The sequence below is a fragment of the Zophobas morio genome, unplaced genomic scaffold (assembly GCF_036711695.1).
Source record: "Zophobas morio isolate AGI-343-1 ecotype UQ-CSIRO unplaced genomic scaffold, CSIRO_AGI_Zmor_V1 ptg000002l, whole genome shotgun sequence".
In the NCBI taxonomy this organism is placed as follows: Eukaryota; Metazoa; Arthropoda; class Insecta; order Coleoptera; family Tenebrionidae; genus Zophobas; species Zophobas morio.
The window spans coordinates 26,747,332-26,765,611 of NW_026972107.1; the positions used below are offsets into that span (position 1 = coordinate 26,747,332).

The 18,280-nt window shown below is 32.0% G+C and overlaps 1 protein-coding gene across 3 annotated transcripts in view; it reads right to left on the reverse strand.

Moving 5' to 3' along the window:
- LOC135132103 (lutropin-choriogonadotropic hormone receptor) overlaps positions 1-18,280 on the reverse strand; it is a 320,328-nt gene that overhangs the window by 38,681 nt on the left and 263,367 nt on the right. For all 3 annotated transcript variants that reach the window (XM_064060053.1, XM_064060044.1, XM_064060061.1), the window contains exon 4: positions 999-1,070. In XM_064060053.1, coding sequence (XP_063916123.1) covers positions 999-1,070 — 72 coding nt within the window. The remainder of the gene's footprint in view (positions 1-998; positions 1,071-18,280) is intronic.

The following is an 18,280-nucleotide window of genomic DNA, read 5'->3' on the forward strand; positions in this document are numbered from 1 at the left end:
TTTACCCTAAAATGTTATTATTATCAGAAATTGGTCAGTCTGTAAAATTTTGTTTTTGTGGCATTTATTATTTTATCCTTACCAGCAAATCCCATGGATTGAAAAATGACGAACATTATAAAATGCAGTAGTTCGCGTAAAACGAAAAATAGTTAAATGTGGGACGTTCTTAAATATAGAGAAAAAACCCAGGACTTGACATACTTCAAACAATGTCCAGTAAAATTAAATCGTGTTATATGTACATAACACAATAGAAAACATGTACAATTAAAATAAAAGAGTAACATTTTTAGGTTTTAGTTCAATTGGCAAGGCCAACTTCTATATCGATTTGCAATGAGTCAGGGTGCAGGCGACACCAGAAAAATCTGCTCTTATGAGAACAATGAAAAGCCCTTTTTACCATTATGTAAACACGATATCCACCCGAATCGCTTCAATTCCCGCAAAAACCCTCTATTTGTCCTATCCGCAGAATCGCAATGCAAACAGAAAAAGGACAAATATCAGGTCTTACAAACATTTCGGGTTGAAGCGAGAGAAAGTTAAAAACTGATCTTAGGAAACAAGCCGTAGATTCGTCGACAAAAAATCGACAAGTCGGTATTTTTTTATGATTCTCGGGGGTGTTTATGGGTATAGGTAGCTGTCAACTCTAGCTTAACCGCGTCATAAAATGTTTCCTCAGCTAAAAAGTCACGCTACGATATTCCTGCCACTCGAACACTACTAACCGATATTCCGGAGCTCCGGAAGTCGAGCTTTTACAAGTTGTACGTCGGCGCCACTCGTGGTCCTTTTTATACGTTCCGGCTGTTGTTCCAACTCATCTCTATTCACCCTTTGTTTATCCTCTTTATGTATTTTCGCAAAATTCAATATTTCGAGGCTGACAAGAAAATGTAGGTTTGCATGTTACCGGACTTTGGGAGCGATCTTAGAAACAGTCTAATAGGAATAACCGGACGTGTTCGATACTGAAATAATATACTCACAAAGTTTGGAGCTTGCTGAGGGGGCGGAGGGCTTCGATGGGGATGTCGACGAGACCGCAGCCTTGCAAAAGTCTGGAAAGAAACACAAACACGAATTATTTGAGGAAAAACAACGGCCCAAACATGCAACAGACGGGCTGAAAAAACAAAGATAGGCGTTTTGGCAGTTTTAAACTTATTTTCGCGAAACCCTCGAGGGACCTTATCAGCAGTTTTGCCATTACAAGTTTTAGGCAAGTTTGAATATTTTAAATTCAATGTGAATTCGCTAGATGCTAATGCAAAATTACTTATGTTTATTCATGCTTTGTGGATTGAACAATGCAATGTGAAAGTTACATAAGAAAATTCAGCTTAGTACATGCCAAAGTTTTGTCAAATCTATGCTAAAATGAATCACGAATTAATAAATGTCTTGCTCATTACAATATATCTAAAATTCTTTGTTCAAGAGTATTAGTTAAAAGACTGGAAAAGAGTAGGAAATAGAAAAATGGGTTAAAAGTTTTTACAGTAATCTAAAGCATTACCACTATCAAGCTGACATTGTGTCGTCGCAACAGTTGTTTGTATCACAAGACTAGAAACTAGGCTTTTGCAAATACAAGTGAATTCGCAACACGATTTTTACATAAATAAAATTGTTATTTATTATTATCCATATTGTTTTTGACGGTGTATATATTAATGGAAATGAAAGGGTATAAACAACCCTCCACAGCCTAAAATTAATACGACCGGCCCGACGAGCGAGAACAGTGTTGCATTGAGGATATGGGGGCCCACTGGAAAATTTAAGTGGGGCCCTATGTTATTGTACACAGATGTTGTTTGAGTTTATTGTTGCTATTATTATTTTCAGTTTTTTTGGTGCTTTGAAAAAATGATATCGTTTTTCGAATTTTGATAACGGCACCAAGAAAAACAAAGCTAGTAAAAAAATTGTGGAAGGTTATTTTGACAGAACTTTCCTCGGCCTTGAAGTGTAATCAGATACATTCCTCTTCTTTAAAAAAATGTAAAATTAGATTTTGAGGTTTTCGTTTTGTGATAACTGTTAACCTCTATAAAGTGGCATAATTAACATCTCCTGCGCCTTTAAATGTGAAATATATTTAAAACAGATAATTAACACAAAAAAATGTTGACAAACTATGTAAATTTCTCAGTACATGCTCAACTTCGACTGTTTATGTTTATATTTCGACCGAATTCGAGTATTAGCACGTTCAGATTACAAGCATCAGCGGTTAAAAGAAAATGAAATTTGGTTGATTTTGTGTCCTCATCGCAGAGGAAAGGACTAATTAATTAGTTCGTACTCAGTTTTTTTTCCTAAAAACACTAATAAACTTGAAGAAATTCGGCAAAGATGTAAGATACCGGATAAATTTCGATTAACGATTTACCATATTACAAATAATCTTATAATATTTGCATGATTCCACAGCATTTGGTATTTGCAATATCAAAGTTAAATTGTAAAATATTGTTATCCAATGTTGACTTTTTTCAAAAAATCTGGATGCTAGGGATAAAAAAAACCTTTGTTCCGCGGAATTTTAAGATGACGTCACAATTGTTTTTCCTTTTCCTTTCCTATAACCTTAAAACGTTTGCAATATTTCAGTACACTCGCTTTTGCAATTTTAAAGTTAAATTGTAAAATACAATTTTCAATTTCTTCCCAAAAATCTCTATGTCAAGAGTAAAAACTCAACGCGAATTCTAAATTACATATACATGGATTGTGTTGTTGTATAAAATTTAAGAAACATTTGTTCTGCAAAATTATAAAATGACGTCATCCTTTTTTAGGGGGCCATAAAGGAAAACATTTTGATTAACAATTTACCATGCTTACGATAATCTTAAAAAGTTCACGTTTTCAGAGCATTGATTTTTTCCCAAAAAATCTGGATGTCTAGGGTCAAAACTCGACACGGATTCATGAATCACAAGGAATATGCAATCCTATAAAATTAAATATATATAAGATCAAAAATAAGGGGGAAATTAGTAGTAAGTAAAATGGTACGTTTCATCTCACATTTTGTTTTTTAATTTATTATAAGGTACTTCTTCATTTTTTTTTATTTTTTTGTAAAATTCTCAAAGTCAGCGGTTTCTATATGGACCCGCTGAAATCTGGCCGAAATCTTTAGAAATACACAACATTTTTAAAAATAATCTTAAAAATGGGGTGAAATGCATCAAAAAAACTATACGACAAAAATTCAGTTCTTTATGTACAAAAAAGAAATCGTACCAGTAGAAAGTTAGAAAGTAAGATTTACCGATTTCAATTTATAAATTTTCTCTAAAACGTCCTGTAATCCAATCAGAGCCCTTCATGAGAAATTTATAAAAAATTTGGTAAATATAAATTAAAGAACACTTATACATATATAGTTTTTTATGCGTCTATTATATTTTTAGAAATAGTTATTGTATTTGCAATTGCAACATCATGTATGTGAAAAATGTGTTGTATCAAAAAAAGAGAAGTAGACAATACACAAGTATAGACTCATTATATTTTGGATATTTTAGGTAGGATTTATTCGGCAAAATTTTGAGCTGACGTCATCAATTTTTTGGTGGGGATAAACAAATATATTTTGATTAAAAATGTATCATGCTTATCATAAATTTAAAATATCTGCAAGATTTCAAAGCATTCGATTTTGTAGATTCAAAATTAAAATGCAAAATGTTGTTTTATAATTTTGATTTTTTTTTTTCAAAAATCTGGACGTTTCGGGGAAAAATTCAACATGGCGTCATAAACTACATACGCAGGACTATGTTATTTTATACAATTTAAAACCCATTTACTGTGACATCATCACACTATTGGTGGGGATGATTAGACAAATTTTGGTTAGCGTTTTACCATCTACATGATATTCCAGACAGACGGAAACGGGAGATTTCTTTCTTTGTACTGTAGGGGTCATGAAAGGTCGAGAAAACGTAAAAGTAGAGAGTCGGTCGACGGACTCGATTACAATAATCATATAAGTAAAAAGTGGTATTATAAATCTTTAACACAATATTTTGAAATTATAATTTAATAATTTTCCATTATTTTTAATATTTTCGTAAAATGTAAAAAATATGTTTCTATATAAATGCGATTTCATCTTTTGCGAACAAGAATTTATTAATCAGTTTCTCCCCCAGATTGCGTGGATTCGATAATCTGTAGCACGTATTAAAAATTGGACTACCATAGTAAAGGGACCAATGTGTACAAAACATAATAAATTATTTCTGAAATTTGAAAAAAAAAAAAAACTTGAATGTAATTGAAGTATGACTCACTTATTGAGGGAATACAAAATATGTACGTCGAAATAAAATATAACGAGAAGAAAAGACAAAAAAATATAAACAAAATATATACAGAGTGACCCTGATTAAACTCCTTCGTGTTGTATCTCGAAACCGGACAGACATATTGAAATTTTGTAAATGTCATTGATTTTAGCTTGAAGGGTAAAGCTTAATTTAGTGCACTGTAGTATGGGGTCGGCACCAACGTATATCTTTTATTATTATATGTAATTTAAGAAAATGAAAACGTAAAAACATTCAATGAATGGAAATATAAAAAGTCCGCATGTTTTAATATCGGTCTTATAAAAAATTAGATTCAAGGATCAGATACAAATTATAACACCAAGTATAGGCATGTACTTTTGTACAAGTTGAGTGACATTTATCCACTAAATTATTGAAAAAAGCAGCCACTATCTGCAGTTTTCGCAACATCAAGTAGCATAAATATGTCGATGTTAGTACGTTGCACATCATGGAGACCAGGTGACACAACTTTAATAGGTTTCTCGTTCTTTTTAAGAAGTTCTTAACCTCATTTCCGACATCTTGATGAACAACACTTTAAAAACTTGAAGTAGTTAGAGTGAAGCACTTCGTGAAATAGAAAACTGCATTTTTAATGTGTTCTCTCCCATTTCTCTGCCGTAACGAAAAACAATCTTCGTCGTTAAATTTTTGTTTGTTTCGTTGTCTAGAAGAAAGCATTTCTTCAGTGGAAATATAGCAAAGCAGCCGATTCCGCCACTCCAGATTAATATTTATGAGAGTTGTGCAAGCTTTTTACTCCCTGGCACATTGGGCATGATTTAGTGTATATTCCCGAGCGGTTTTATTGTCAACATATTACAGGAGGATGATATTTATTGGTGGCGCGTCCTCAACGTGTTCAAGTTGTAATACATGTCGGGAGTGCGAAGGGCATACTCTGAGCACGGCTCCACGACGTACATTGTCCTGACACGACCTCTCTATGAATTTATGATTTTATATTTTGCCGCTTTATTTACAGTTTATTACGATTTCCGCGTTGCGAACGTGATCTACAGCGTAATCGGAAATTATTGCAGTATGATGAATCGAGTTTCGTACAGGAGGATCTTTAGCTTTGGCGCTTTTGTACCGAAAGAAACAGTGATCGTGGAAGCCGTACGGTGCTTATATACAGAAAAATAAGCCAAGGACAATAACAAAGCTGTAACTCCTATTTTACGGGGGTATTACATCGATGCTCTGAAAAGGAACACTGGCCGTTTGAACGAGCGCTCTATCCTTAGCAAGCAAATTGGATAAATAAATTGAAAAAAATACATTTCTGTTGGATGTTACGTTGCGATATTATGCTGGAGAACGTGACAAAACCGAGATGACAGAAATGGTCAAGAAAGTAAATAATGTGTTGGCACAATCTAGACTGCATTATTCAATATAATGAATAAACAACGGAATATTTGTAATATTTGTGTAGTCATGTGAACTTGTGTTGCACTAAAAAGTTTAGAATTTCGGTTATTTGTATTTAACAGTAACAGTAATTCTGGATATCAAGAAAATTACTGTCGTTATCATTGTTAACACACAGCAGCAACCCTAGACGTTTAGCCGCCCGTGCGCAAAAAATGGCCGCGTTTCACACAACGATAAAAACTTTTCCTTGCTTTTACAACGACAAAACTTCGTACTATGAGGGGCATGGAATTCTGGGCAGTCTGTTCTTGTCATTTCAAAAAATGTCAATGTAAATGCACCTTTAGCGTCAATATGATTGATATTTTGTCAGTGTCAAAATGACAAATACGTCAAACATTAAAAGCGTGGTTATGAGTAGCTAAGGTCTGGTTTAGAAATTTTGACAATTGTATGACCAGTTTTCCGTGTACCCGATGGTACCACCTAAGAAAAATCAGTTGATTAAACAAAATATTAATATATTTACAATGTGTCAACAATTTTTGTTGCAGAATTTTTTGGAACTAAACGAAATAACATACAAAAACATGGACAGTACTAGTCGGCATATGTAAATTCACTGCTTTTAAAAAAAGCAACGCAAAAAAGTATATAGCAGAAAAATCATTTAACTTTTTTTCATATTTTATATTTTTTTTTCATTTCAAAAAAATTGGTCTAAAGAGTTTAGACAGTACTTCCCTCGCTGTCGGAAACTTGACGACTGCATGCCTATTGTGTTTTTTTTTCTCATTACATTTTTGTAGTGGGAATTTAAAAAAAAATTGCGATGACGTCATCAACATTTTTGCAAGGACACGTATATCAGTTGGGATAGATGTAGTGTAATACTAAGAATAAAATTATTATATTCTCAAATTTTCGGGAAAATGAATTGGGTCGTTTTGAATATTGATTTGTAATAATCAATAAAATAACGAAACAATTTACTCACGTATACCTACGTATCAGAGGAACTGAAAATCGTGTATGTATAAACATTCTTAATTTAAGATGACAGGCGTAACAGCATACGTGAGAGTCAAACAGAGAAACTGTAAACAAAACGACCATCGGTTTTATTGCTTCGACTTCCGCTTATTATATAAAACATTGGGTTTTATTTTAATTCTTGACGGTGAAATTCACAATTGGTTGATTATAAACATGTCTATAAAACAAATGCAGGTCTGTAATGTTAAAGTCGATGTAAATAAGCGTGCTACCCTTATGTTTCAACCGAGTTTTTCCTTTAACAAATTTTGTGTCTACCAAATTGGATTGGTTGGGGTGTAATACTAATAATAAGTGTTGCCTTTAATTTAATCAATAAAATAAATTGACTTCATTAATTTTTTTGAACCACCTCTTAAGAAAATCTAAAAAATATGAATGGAATGATAAATCACAAGTACAAACTCATCATATTTTTTGCATTTTAGATAGGATTTATTCAGCAAAATTTAAGGGTGACGTCATCAATTTTTTTAGGAGGGATGAACAAATACATTTTGAACAAGTTTACCATGCTTATAATAACTTTAAAATATTTCCAAGATTTCAAAGCATTCGGTTTTGTAATTCCTGATTAAATCGATAAAATAAATTCACGCATTCATTAATCTTTTTGAGTCACCCTGCATATGCAAATCCAAAAATATGAATGGAATGATAAATCACAAGTACAGACTCATCATATTTTGTACATTTTAGATACGATTTATTCGGCAAACTTTTGCGCTGACGTCATCAGTTTTTTGTAGAAGATAACCAAATATATTTTGACTAAAAATTTATTATGCTCTTTATAACCTTAAAACATCTGCAAGATTTCAAAGCATTCGGTTTTGTAGTTCCTGATTAAATCAATAAAATAAATTTACGCATTCATTAATTTTTTTGAGTCACCCTGTATATGCAAATCCAAAAAATATGATTGGAGTGATAGATCACAAGTACAGGCTCATCATATTTTGTACATTTTAGATATGATTTATTCCACAAACTTTTGAGCTGACGTCATCAAGTTTTTGGAGGGGATAAGCAAATATATTTTGACTAAACATTTATTATGCTCTTTATGACCTTAAAACATCTGCAAGATTTCAGAGCATTCGGTTTTGTAGTTCCTGATTAAATCAATAAAATATATTTACGCATTCATTAATTTTTTTGAGTCACCCTGTATATGCAAATCCAAAAAATATGAATGGAGTGATAGATCACAAGTACAGACTCATCATATTTTGTACATTTTAGATATGATTTATTCCACAAACTTTTGAGCTGACGTCATCAAGTTTTTGGAGGGGATAAGCAAATATTTTTTGACTAAAGATTTATGATGCTCTTTATAGCCTTAAAACATCTGCAACATTTCAAAGCATTCTGGTTAGCAGATTAAAAATTAAATTTCAAAATGTTGTTTTATAATTTTGATTTTTTTTCCAAAAATCTGGACGTTTCGGGTGAAAAGTCGATTCAGAGTTGTAAACTACATGTGTAGGACTATGTTATTTTATACAATTGAAAACCCATTTACTATGTACAATTTTGAAGTGACGTCATCGCATTAGTGGTGGGGATGATTAGATAAATTTTGGTTAGCGTTTTACCATCTACATGATATTCTTAATATAAGTACAAAATTTCACAACAATCGGTCGAGTACTTTCGGAGATTATCTGTCTAATAAAATCCGGGACAACAGACGGACAGACGGACGGACAGACGGACGGACAGACGGACAGACAGACGGAAATGGGAGACCTATTTCTTCGTCTTCTAGGGGTCATGAAAGATCGAGAAAACGTAAAAGTAGAGAGTCGGCCGACGGACTCGATTACAATACTTCCTTTGCTTACGCTCGGGAAGTAAAAATATATAAAATAGCTTTATTAGCTTCACTGTTTAAAATTCATAAATCATTGCAATTTTACTTAAACAAAAAATTGGTCTAAAGAGTTTAGACAGTACTTCCCTCGCTGTCGGAAACTTGACGACTGCATGCCTATTGTGTTTTTTTTCTCATTACATTTTTGTAGTGGGAATTTAAAAAAAAATTGCGATGACGTCATCAACATTTTTGCAAGGACACGTATATCAGTTGGAATAGATGTAGTGTAATACTAAGAATAAAATTATTATATTCTCAAATTTTCGGGAAAATGAATTGGGTCGTTTTGAATATTGATTTGTAATAATCAATAAAATAACGAAACAATTTACTCACGTATACGTATCAGAGGCAACTGAAAATCGTTTATGTATAAACATTCTTAATTTAAGATGACAAGCGTAACAGCATACGTGAGAGTCAAACAGAGAAACTGTAAACAAAACGACCATCGGTTTTATTGCTTCGACTTCCGCTTATTATATAAAACATTGGGTTTTATTTTAATTCTTGACGGTGAAATTCACAATTGGTTGATTATAAACATGTCTATTTCACATTCGCGGAACCAAGTGAGCGCATAAAACAAATGCAGGTCTGTAATGTCAAAATCGATGTAAATAAGCGTGCTACCCTTATGTTTCAACCGAGTTTTTCCTTTAACAAATTTTGTGTCTACCAAATTGGGTTGGTTGGGGTGTAATACTAATAATAAGTGTTGCCTTTAATTTAATCAATAAAATAAATTGACTTCATTAATTTTTTTGAACCACCTCTTAAGAAAATCTAAAAAATATGAATGGAATGATAAATCACAAGTACAAACTCATCATATTTTTTGCATTTTAGATAGAATTTATTCAGCAAAATTTAAGGGTGACGTCATCAATTTTTTTAGGAGGGATGAACAAATACATTTTGAACAAAAGTTTACCATGCTTATAATAACTTTAAAATATTCCCAAGATTTCAAAGCATTCGGTTTTGTAATTCCTGATTAAATCGATAAAATAAATTCACGCCTTCATTAATTTTTTTGAGTCACCCTGCATATGCAAATCCAAAAATATGAATGGAATGATAAATCACAAGTACAGACTCATCATATTTTGTACATTTTAGATACGATTTATTCGGCAAACTTTTGCGCTGACGTCATCAGTTTTTTGTAGAAGATAACCAAATATATTTTGACTAAAAATTTATTATGCTCTTTATAACCTTAAAACATCTGCAAGATTTCAAAGCATTCGGTTTTGTAGTTCCTGATTAAATCAATAAAATAAATTTACGCATTCATTAATTTTTTTTGAGTCACCCTGTATATGCAAATCGAAAAAATTTGAATGGAATGATAAATCACAAAAAGAGACTCACCATATTTTGTACATTTTAGATAGGATTTATTCAGCAAAATTTTGTGGTGACGTCATAAATTTTTTAGGGGGGACGACCAAATACATTTTGATCAAAAATTTACCATGCTTATGATAATTTTAAAATATCTTCAAGATTTCGAAGCATTCGGTTTTGTAGTTCCTGAGTAAATCAATAAAATAAATTTACGCTTTCATTTATTTTCTTGAATCACCCTGTATATGCAAATCCAAAAAATATGAATGGAGTGATAGATCACAAGTACAGACTGATCATATTTTGTACATTTTAGATATGATTTATTCGGCAAATTTTCGAGCTGACGTCATCAAGTTTTTGGAGGGGATAAGCAAATATATTTTGACTAAACATTTATTATGCTCTTTATAACTTTAAAACATCTGCAAGATGTCAGAGCATTCCGTTTTGTAGTTCCTGATTAAATCAATAAAATATATTTACGCATTCATTAATTTTTTTGAGTCACTGTATATGCAAATCCAAAAAATATGAATGGAGTGATAAATGACAAGTAGAGGCTCATCATATTTTGTACATTTTAGATATGATTTATTCGGCAAACTTTCGAGCTGACGTCATCAAGTTTTTGGAGGGGATAAGCAAATATATTTTAACTAAACATTTATTATGCTCTTTATGACCTTAAAACATCTGCAAGATTTCAGAGCATTCGGTTTTGTAGTTCCTGATTAAATCAATAAAATATATTTACGCATTCATTAATTTTTTTGAGTCACCCTGTATATGCAAATCCAAAAGATATGAATGGAGTGATAAATTACAAGTACAGACTCATCATATTTTTACAGTTTAGATAGGATTTATTCGGCAAACTTTCGAGCTGACGTCATCAATTTTTTGGAGGGGATAAGCAAATATATTTTGACTAAACATTTATTATGCTCTTTATAACCTTAAAACATCTGCAAGATTTCAAAGCATTCGGTTTTGTAGTTTCTGAGTAAATCAGTAAAATAAATTTACGCATTCATTAATTTTTTTGAGTCACCCTGTATATGCAAATCCAAAAAATATGAATGGAGTGATAGATCACAAGTACAGACTCATCATATTTTGTACATTTTAGATATTATTTATTCCACAAACTTTTGAGCTGACGTCATCAAGTTTTTGGAGGGGATAAGCCAATATTTTTTGACTAAAGATTTATGATGCTCTTTATAGCCTTAAAACATCTGCAACATTTCAAAGCATTCTGGGTAGCAGATTAAAAATTAAATTTCAAAATGTTGTTTTATAATTTTGATTTTTTTTCCAAAAATCTGGACGTTTCGGGTGAAAAGTCGATTCAGAGTTGTAAATTACATGTGTAGGACTATGTTATTTTATACAATTGAAAACCCATTTACTATGTACAATTTTGAAGTGACGTCATCGCATTAGTGGTGGGGATGATTAGACAAATTTTGGTTAGCGTTTTACCATCTACATGATATTCTTAATATAAGTACAAAATTTCATAACAATCGGTCGAGTACTTTCGGAGATTATCTGTCTAATAAAAATCCGGGACGGCAGACGGACAGACGGACAGACGGACAGACAGACGGAAATGGGAGACCTATTTCTTCGTCTTCTAGGGGTCATGAAAGATCGAGAAAACGTAAAAGTAGAGAGTCGGCCGACGGACTCGATTACAATACTTCCTTTGCTTACGCTCGGGAAGTAAAAACATTTTCTGACTAATGTTCGCTAGTGCAATTTTACGTAAAATTTGTTAAAATGTTGGATTGGATTGTTCAGAAAAGCATAATAAATGGAATAATTTCATGAGAAATATTTTGATGCTTCATTAGTCATTACATAGTTTAAACGCAGGGAATGCTTTAAGAAAACATTAATTTACAAAAACAAATAAAACATTTCAAAAGTAATAGATACTACACTTTGTCGAGAATTTTGTTTTCAATTTTTTAGTAAAATAAAAATTCAGATAAATTAAAAAAAACATATGACCAGTTTTTTCTATTGCTGTCTATCAATTATTTCAATGTGTATACATATTATTCAAGGTGTGCCCTTTTAGCTAACTCACGCTGTATATTAGTAATATGTAGATATATGTAGATGCTGAAACGCTAACCAAAATTTGGCTAATCATCCCCCCACAACAATTTGATGACGTCTGCTCATTATATTGCGTAATTAACTTTATGTACATTTTAAAAAATACTATATTGTTACGAAGTAAACCCATACGCCGCCTCGGCATTTACGACGCCAATGGCTTTTATAGCATGTACGGCGATGAACGGTGACTCATCATCAGTGACGACGGCGTTCGAATAGAGAAAAGCCTGGAAGCGATTTGCCGGAAATCTAGAAGAACAATCTCGAGAGTGGCGATCGCGAACTCTTTAGAAGAACGCACGGCGATTAAATAGGGACAACCGTCGGGAACGGGTCGACGGTCGATGAGAGAATTAGAGTCTAGTCAAATCCATTTCAGTCGAGTTAAGATGAGTCGGAATTATTTTGTACATAATCGCTGTATAGCTAGCCGTGTAAATTAGTATTACTGAGAAGTGAATTGCTGAGTTTTACAAGTACAATTTATTACAATTATACGGATACTGATATCGTTTTATTTTTTATTTAGTTTACAACTTTCAAATAATCTGCTTTCAGTTTACTTATTGAAATAGGCATAGGTTGAAGGGCGATTTTATCCCCTGACCCCTCCTTTAAGGGTTTATAGTCAGTGTGAGTTGGGTGACGAACAAATTTTAACAGAGTTAGTTCGCAACATTTCGTAGGTGGTGCGAAACTGAAAATTTTGTGCACGCAGTGCATCTTTTTTGGAAAAGTGGCCATAGGGACTCCCATATTAAATTTTAAATCCCATATTATCTTTTGTTAGAGTGAAAAAATAGAGACGATTTTTATGGTGCAAATAGCTTTAGGGCTCTACTTTAATTTCCACTGGCACTTTTTGCACTGAATTGTTAATTTGTGCTTTAAAAAGTAAAATTTTGGTTAAAAAAATGTAGGTACATCGTAGAAGGTTTTGATGTACGATTTTGACTTTTGACATTATAATTTTATTTTAATCATTAAACACCTTTATCGCAGTTTTTAATAAAAGAAAAAATAAAAGAGAATTATATCTAACTATATTTGATATCCTCGACGGAGACAACCTGTGTTTTATAAACTTGGCATAAAATGTTTGAATTGTGCTCTTGCCGAATGTGAGAAGATGTGAGAGAATGCTGGAGCAAAATTTTGCACAATTTCTCTTGTCGATAAGTCTTTAATATATCCGGTGAACATTTTCACTTTTTTATTAACTGTGTAATTTCGCTCAGTGAAAACCAGTAATTGAACGAGTTATCAAATTTTAGAAATGTGAGGTAAATGTATATTTTTACATGGCAGCCTACAATAATAGCGACAAAAATACCCAAATATATTTTTTAAGAAATATTCTTTACTTTAAAGCATAACTTTTAATAAAATCGAAAAAAGATGATCAAAATTATATCCAGTAAAAATTTCAACTCTGAATTTTTACTCAAAGATAAGTTAACATGGGGTAAAAAAATTAAACATGGTAATCCCTGTGGCCGTTTAAAAAAATGTACTGAATGTGTACACATATTTGTGAATAGCAATCGAAAATAGAGACTCGATTTTAATTTGTACCTACGGCAGACAATTCGTCCATATTTTGTAATGAATGTATGTTTGCTCCTGGAGTACTTATTTGGATAATAAAGTTACGTAGAACGTTGACTTGTCACTTAGAAATATAATTAGTACGTACAAAAAGAACCGCATAATATAGGTAGAACACATGTAGAAAATACAGTAACCCTGCAAAATCAATTATCATTTTAGAAATAATGTTTCCGGTGTTCTAGATTTAGAAATTCAAAGAAAACTACTTTAAAACTAGACCGGTAGGATGTTTGTCCACATATGTTCGCAGTGTGGTACATTTTTTTGAAATAATTTTTCATCCGTCACTTGAGTCTTCAAAGTGGAAATTCCGTGAGTCTTTATCAGCGTCACAGTTAAAAATAATATTGCTTGTTATCAATTTTCACATTTAAATATAATTGTTAGGTGGCAAAAGAACAAAAACTCGATAATGTAATAGATCATTCATTGATTTGCAGTCGGTTTCGCTGAAACGCACGAAAACTGATGGAGAGATAAGACTGATATTAAAAGTGCATGAGGCCACCAAAAAACTTCCACCAAATAATTTTTCTCAACATGGTTAGAACTGAGTGACAGATCGCTGTGTCTGTGTTTCCCCAACAAGTTTATTTGACATTGATAAAAAATGCTGAAAATCAATGTGTTCTCGTTGACACATGATGTCGTTCAATTCAGGATTCTATATTTTGAAGATTATTTCCTTCAAAAAAATCCAATGAAATCGTTTACAGTTCTGCATGACGACCAATCAGAATTGAATTTCAGCGATAATTTTCACTAGTGCAAATTATGCAAATTATCGATAATTTGCACTAGTATAAAATTATCAGATTTGACATTTAGTTGGAAATTATAGGTAAATAATACGGCTAATTTCATTTTTTTTTTACAAAAGGTAGATTTCACTTTGGAAATGTATGTATAATAATTATTATATGTACAATTAACGAAACTTTTACCTCCTAACTTTTGTCTTGTATACACGAAGACGACGACCCCCGCATTTTATCTATTATACTGCAGACCTTTTGGGACAGTGTTCCATAGAGGTGTATTTCTCTCAAAAACATACACTTTTGCCACACAAAATTGTTCAAATTGCTTCCATGGATATTCTTTTGATTTTTTATTGTGAACTGGAGTCAAATTATGTATTTCCACATCGATTTTGTTCGAACAGATTTCGCCAAACCGACCGCGACGCATTTTTACTATTCACTGTTTACGTTGTCATGCAAAAAGTTGCATAGATAATAAAGATTTACAAAATATTTGATTTTTCATAATTTTTGCCTAAATTACGTTAACCTTTTAATTTTATTGGAATACAACGTTAAATGTACATTTTTTTCCAGGAAATAATCTGCAAAATATCCGTTCGTGCAAATCAAATTGTCTGCTAATTTTCTCTCGTGAGCATTCGGGCACTAGAGGAAATTAAAATTGTCGACAATTTAACATGCACTCAGGAAATTAGTATTGATAATAATAATTAATCTTACTGATTTAAGTTTTTAATAAATGAATTTTTAGTATTAAGTTAGTATTAGACAAAACTTAGCCACTACATTTAAGTGTCAAAACAGAGTGACACAAGTGGAAGATATAATGTGTTAACCTAAATTTTTGCCACATTGTATTGTGGCTAAATCCATGTCTATGTATAGCTTATAATGTACGAATCCTCCGAAAATTTTGACGCAAATGACGTTTTTTTGTCGTTAAGTTTTATCTACGACTTTATATAAGGATAACTTGTGTAATAAATACTAACATTTAAAATACCTTACTTATTATTCATTTATAGGTACAAAACAGAAACATGTTTCCAATTGACGAAAGGCAGCTGCGTTCTTTTTGAATTAAGTTTGCACAGACGGTGATTTCACGATTAGATTGTTGTCATTAATTTGGAACGAACTTCAAATGTTAAACTTTTAAAGGCTTTAAGAATTTACAAACTGGAAAAGTTACATTCGGAGCGAAAATTTTAATTGTACTCTGTGAACGTATTCTTGTAACTTTAAAGCCGTTGGTTCATTAGCGTCACTTTATTTTTAATTGAATAATGTGTGGCGACTTCCCTTGAACTATCGGTAATTGTTTATTCAACTTTTCATAACGGAAAAAAATGCAAATTTGTGGAAATATAATTAAAACAATTTCTGGAAAAGTGATACCAATACTAAGAATAATTAATTTAACCCAATGAAAATGTAAAACGAAACACTAATGACTATATATTTTATCGAGTCACTTTATTTGTACTATCTACTGACAAAAAAATTATGAGCATAACGAGATAATTACATATTGTATTTTAAAATTCACGTAATGCCGCCAATTTTATATTTTTGTTTTTACTATAGCTCTAGTAAATGATTTCATCTTATGTGTGAATCGTTTGTTATGGTCTTAAAATTTCGTTACAAAACTGTACAGCTCCAAGTACTTATTTTTCAATCTCCAATCAAATAATTTTTGATCAACTTACCTGAAAACGCATAGGATTTATAAAAAACCGCACTAACGCTATTTTTAACGTCTGTAATACTTTATGGAGAGAAAAAGAGATACGGAAAAGAGTCTCTTTTCTTTGTCTCTCTATAAAATATTGTGATGTAAATATCGAAAATAACCTTATTGCGATTTTTTGTGAACCCTTATATTGTAAGAAACTTTCATTCAACTTGGAATAACATCACAACGTCGCAAGATAATTTCAAAAACAAATTATAATTATATTACATAAAAGCTAATCAGAAATGTGTAGGTACATGTGTTCTATTGAATAAAACCAAGTTGTGTGTCCATAAAACAAAATACCATGTAATGTACAGTTGAAAATTTTACTGTATGGAACTCAAGGAACTGTACAACTACGGACTTTGAATTTTTTTTTCATTTTCTAACAATTAATGAGATCAAGGAACGCGCACTTAGTGACACCTGTACATATGTACTTACCTCTTGAGTTGGAGTCTATTACTATTATTTGAATCTATGTATATAACATATTGTAGTTTACTGAAATTCACATTTCGGTATTAAAATAGAGTAGGGGAACGAGGGGCTTGTTGTAACAGTTTTTAGGAAGACAATATATTTTGGTATTTATTAGCTGTTTGACCATTATAAAAGTATCTGTCGGTAGTCTAACTATTCCCCTACTGGACTGAACAGGCAAAAGGTCAAAATTGTTCATATTCACTTCATACCAGGCATTTTCTTAAAAAAAGTGCACTGTTACAACTTGCCCCGTGTTTCATTATTTGTGTTGAAGAGGATTAATACCAAGTTTTAAAAAAACATCGCCTCAAAATTTACAATAGAAATATTTTTCGCACCTCCTTAAGGGTTCTGTCTCGGAAAATGCTTAAATACGTGTTTCATTATTTGTGTTTAAAAGCACTAATACCAAGTTTCACGTGAACATTTAAATTTTCAATAAAAATATTTTTCTCACACAAATCTAGCCATCACATTTCACCCCTTTAGGTGTTGAATCTGGAAAAATGCTTAAATACGGGTTTCATTATTTGTGTTGAAGAACATTAATACCAAGTTTCACGTAAAAATTTTAATTTATAGTAGAAATATTGTTCCTATACAAACTTAGCCGTCCAAACTTAGGCACCACTTTTTACCCCCTTAGGGGTCGAATTCCGAAAATGCTTAAATAGGTATTTCCTTATTTGTATCGAAGAGAATTAAAATGTACCAGGTTTCACGTAACGATGTAAATTTACAGTAAACATATTGGTCCTATACAAATTTTATCACCCCTTTTTAACCCCCTTAGGAGATGAATTTCGAGAAATCCCTTCTTAAACGATGCCTCCAGTATAAAATGAACATTCTCTCCAAATTTCAACTTTCTAGCATTAGCGGTTTGGGACTGGGCGTTGATGGTCAGTCGGGACATTGCCTTTTACTTATACCGGCTGTCTGGAAAATGACGGATTAACTCTTCAGTACGTTATATACCGGGGTTTCGGGAGTCCCAAAAAAATAATAAAAAAATTCTTGATAATGCAGATAACGAAAAAAACGTGATTTTATAAAAGTAAAATTGGCAACACTGTACACACCTAATGCGTGAATAATAAGCATTCACGTTCGGTAGAAGTGGCTGACAGAAATTTTTCTGTGGTTAAGTTGCAATCTTAAGATCACTAGAAACTAAAGATTGGTATCAACTGTCTAATTTTCTAATTCAAATGTCAAATCTGACTTGTGTGGAAAAAAACAAAGTTTTTCTAATTTTAACACGCTTCGTTTCAAGAAAATCCTTAAATACAGCGTGGAAACAATTTCCACAAAAGTAGTCACAAGACAGCCCATTTTAAAGGAAAAGAGACAAGAAATATTTCGTGGTTATCAAAAAATTACAGAGAAAAGGGACAATGCTTGGGTAAAACGGAAACAGTTAAACTGGTGGCAGAAATATTTTCCGTAAAGTTCGCTGGTGTTGTCGAGTGCTTTCCGAATTTTAAAATAATACCAATAC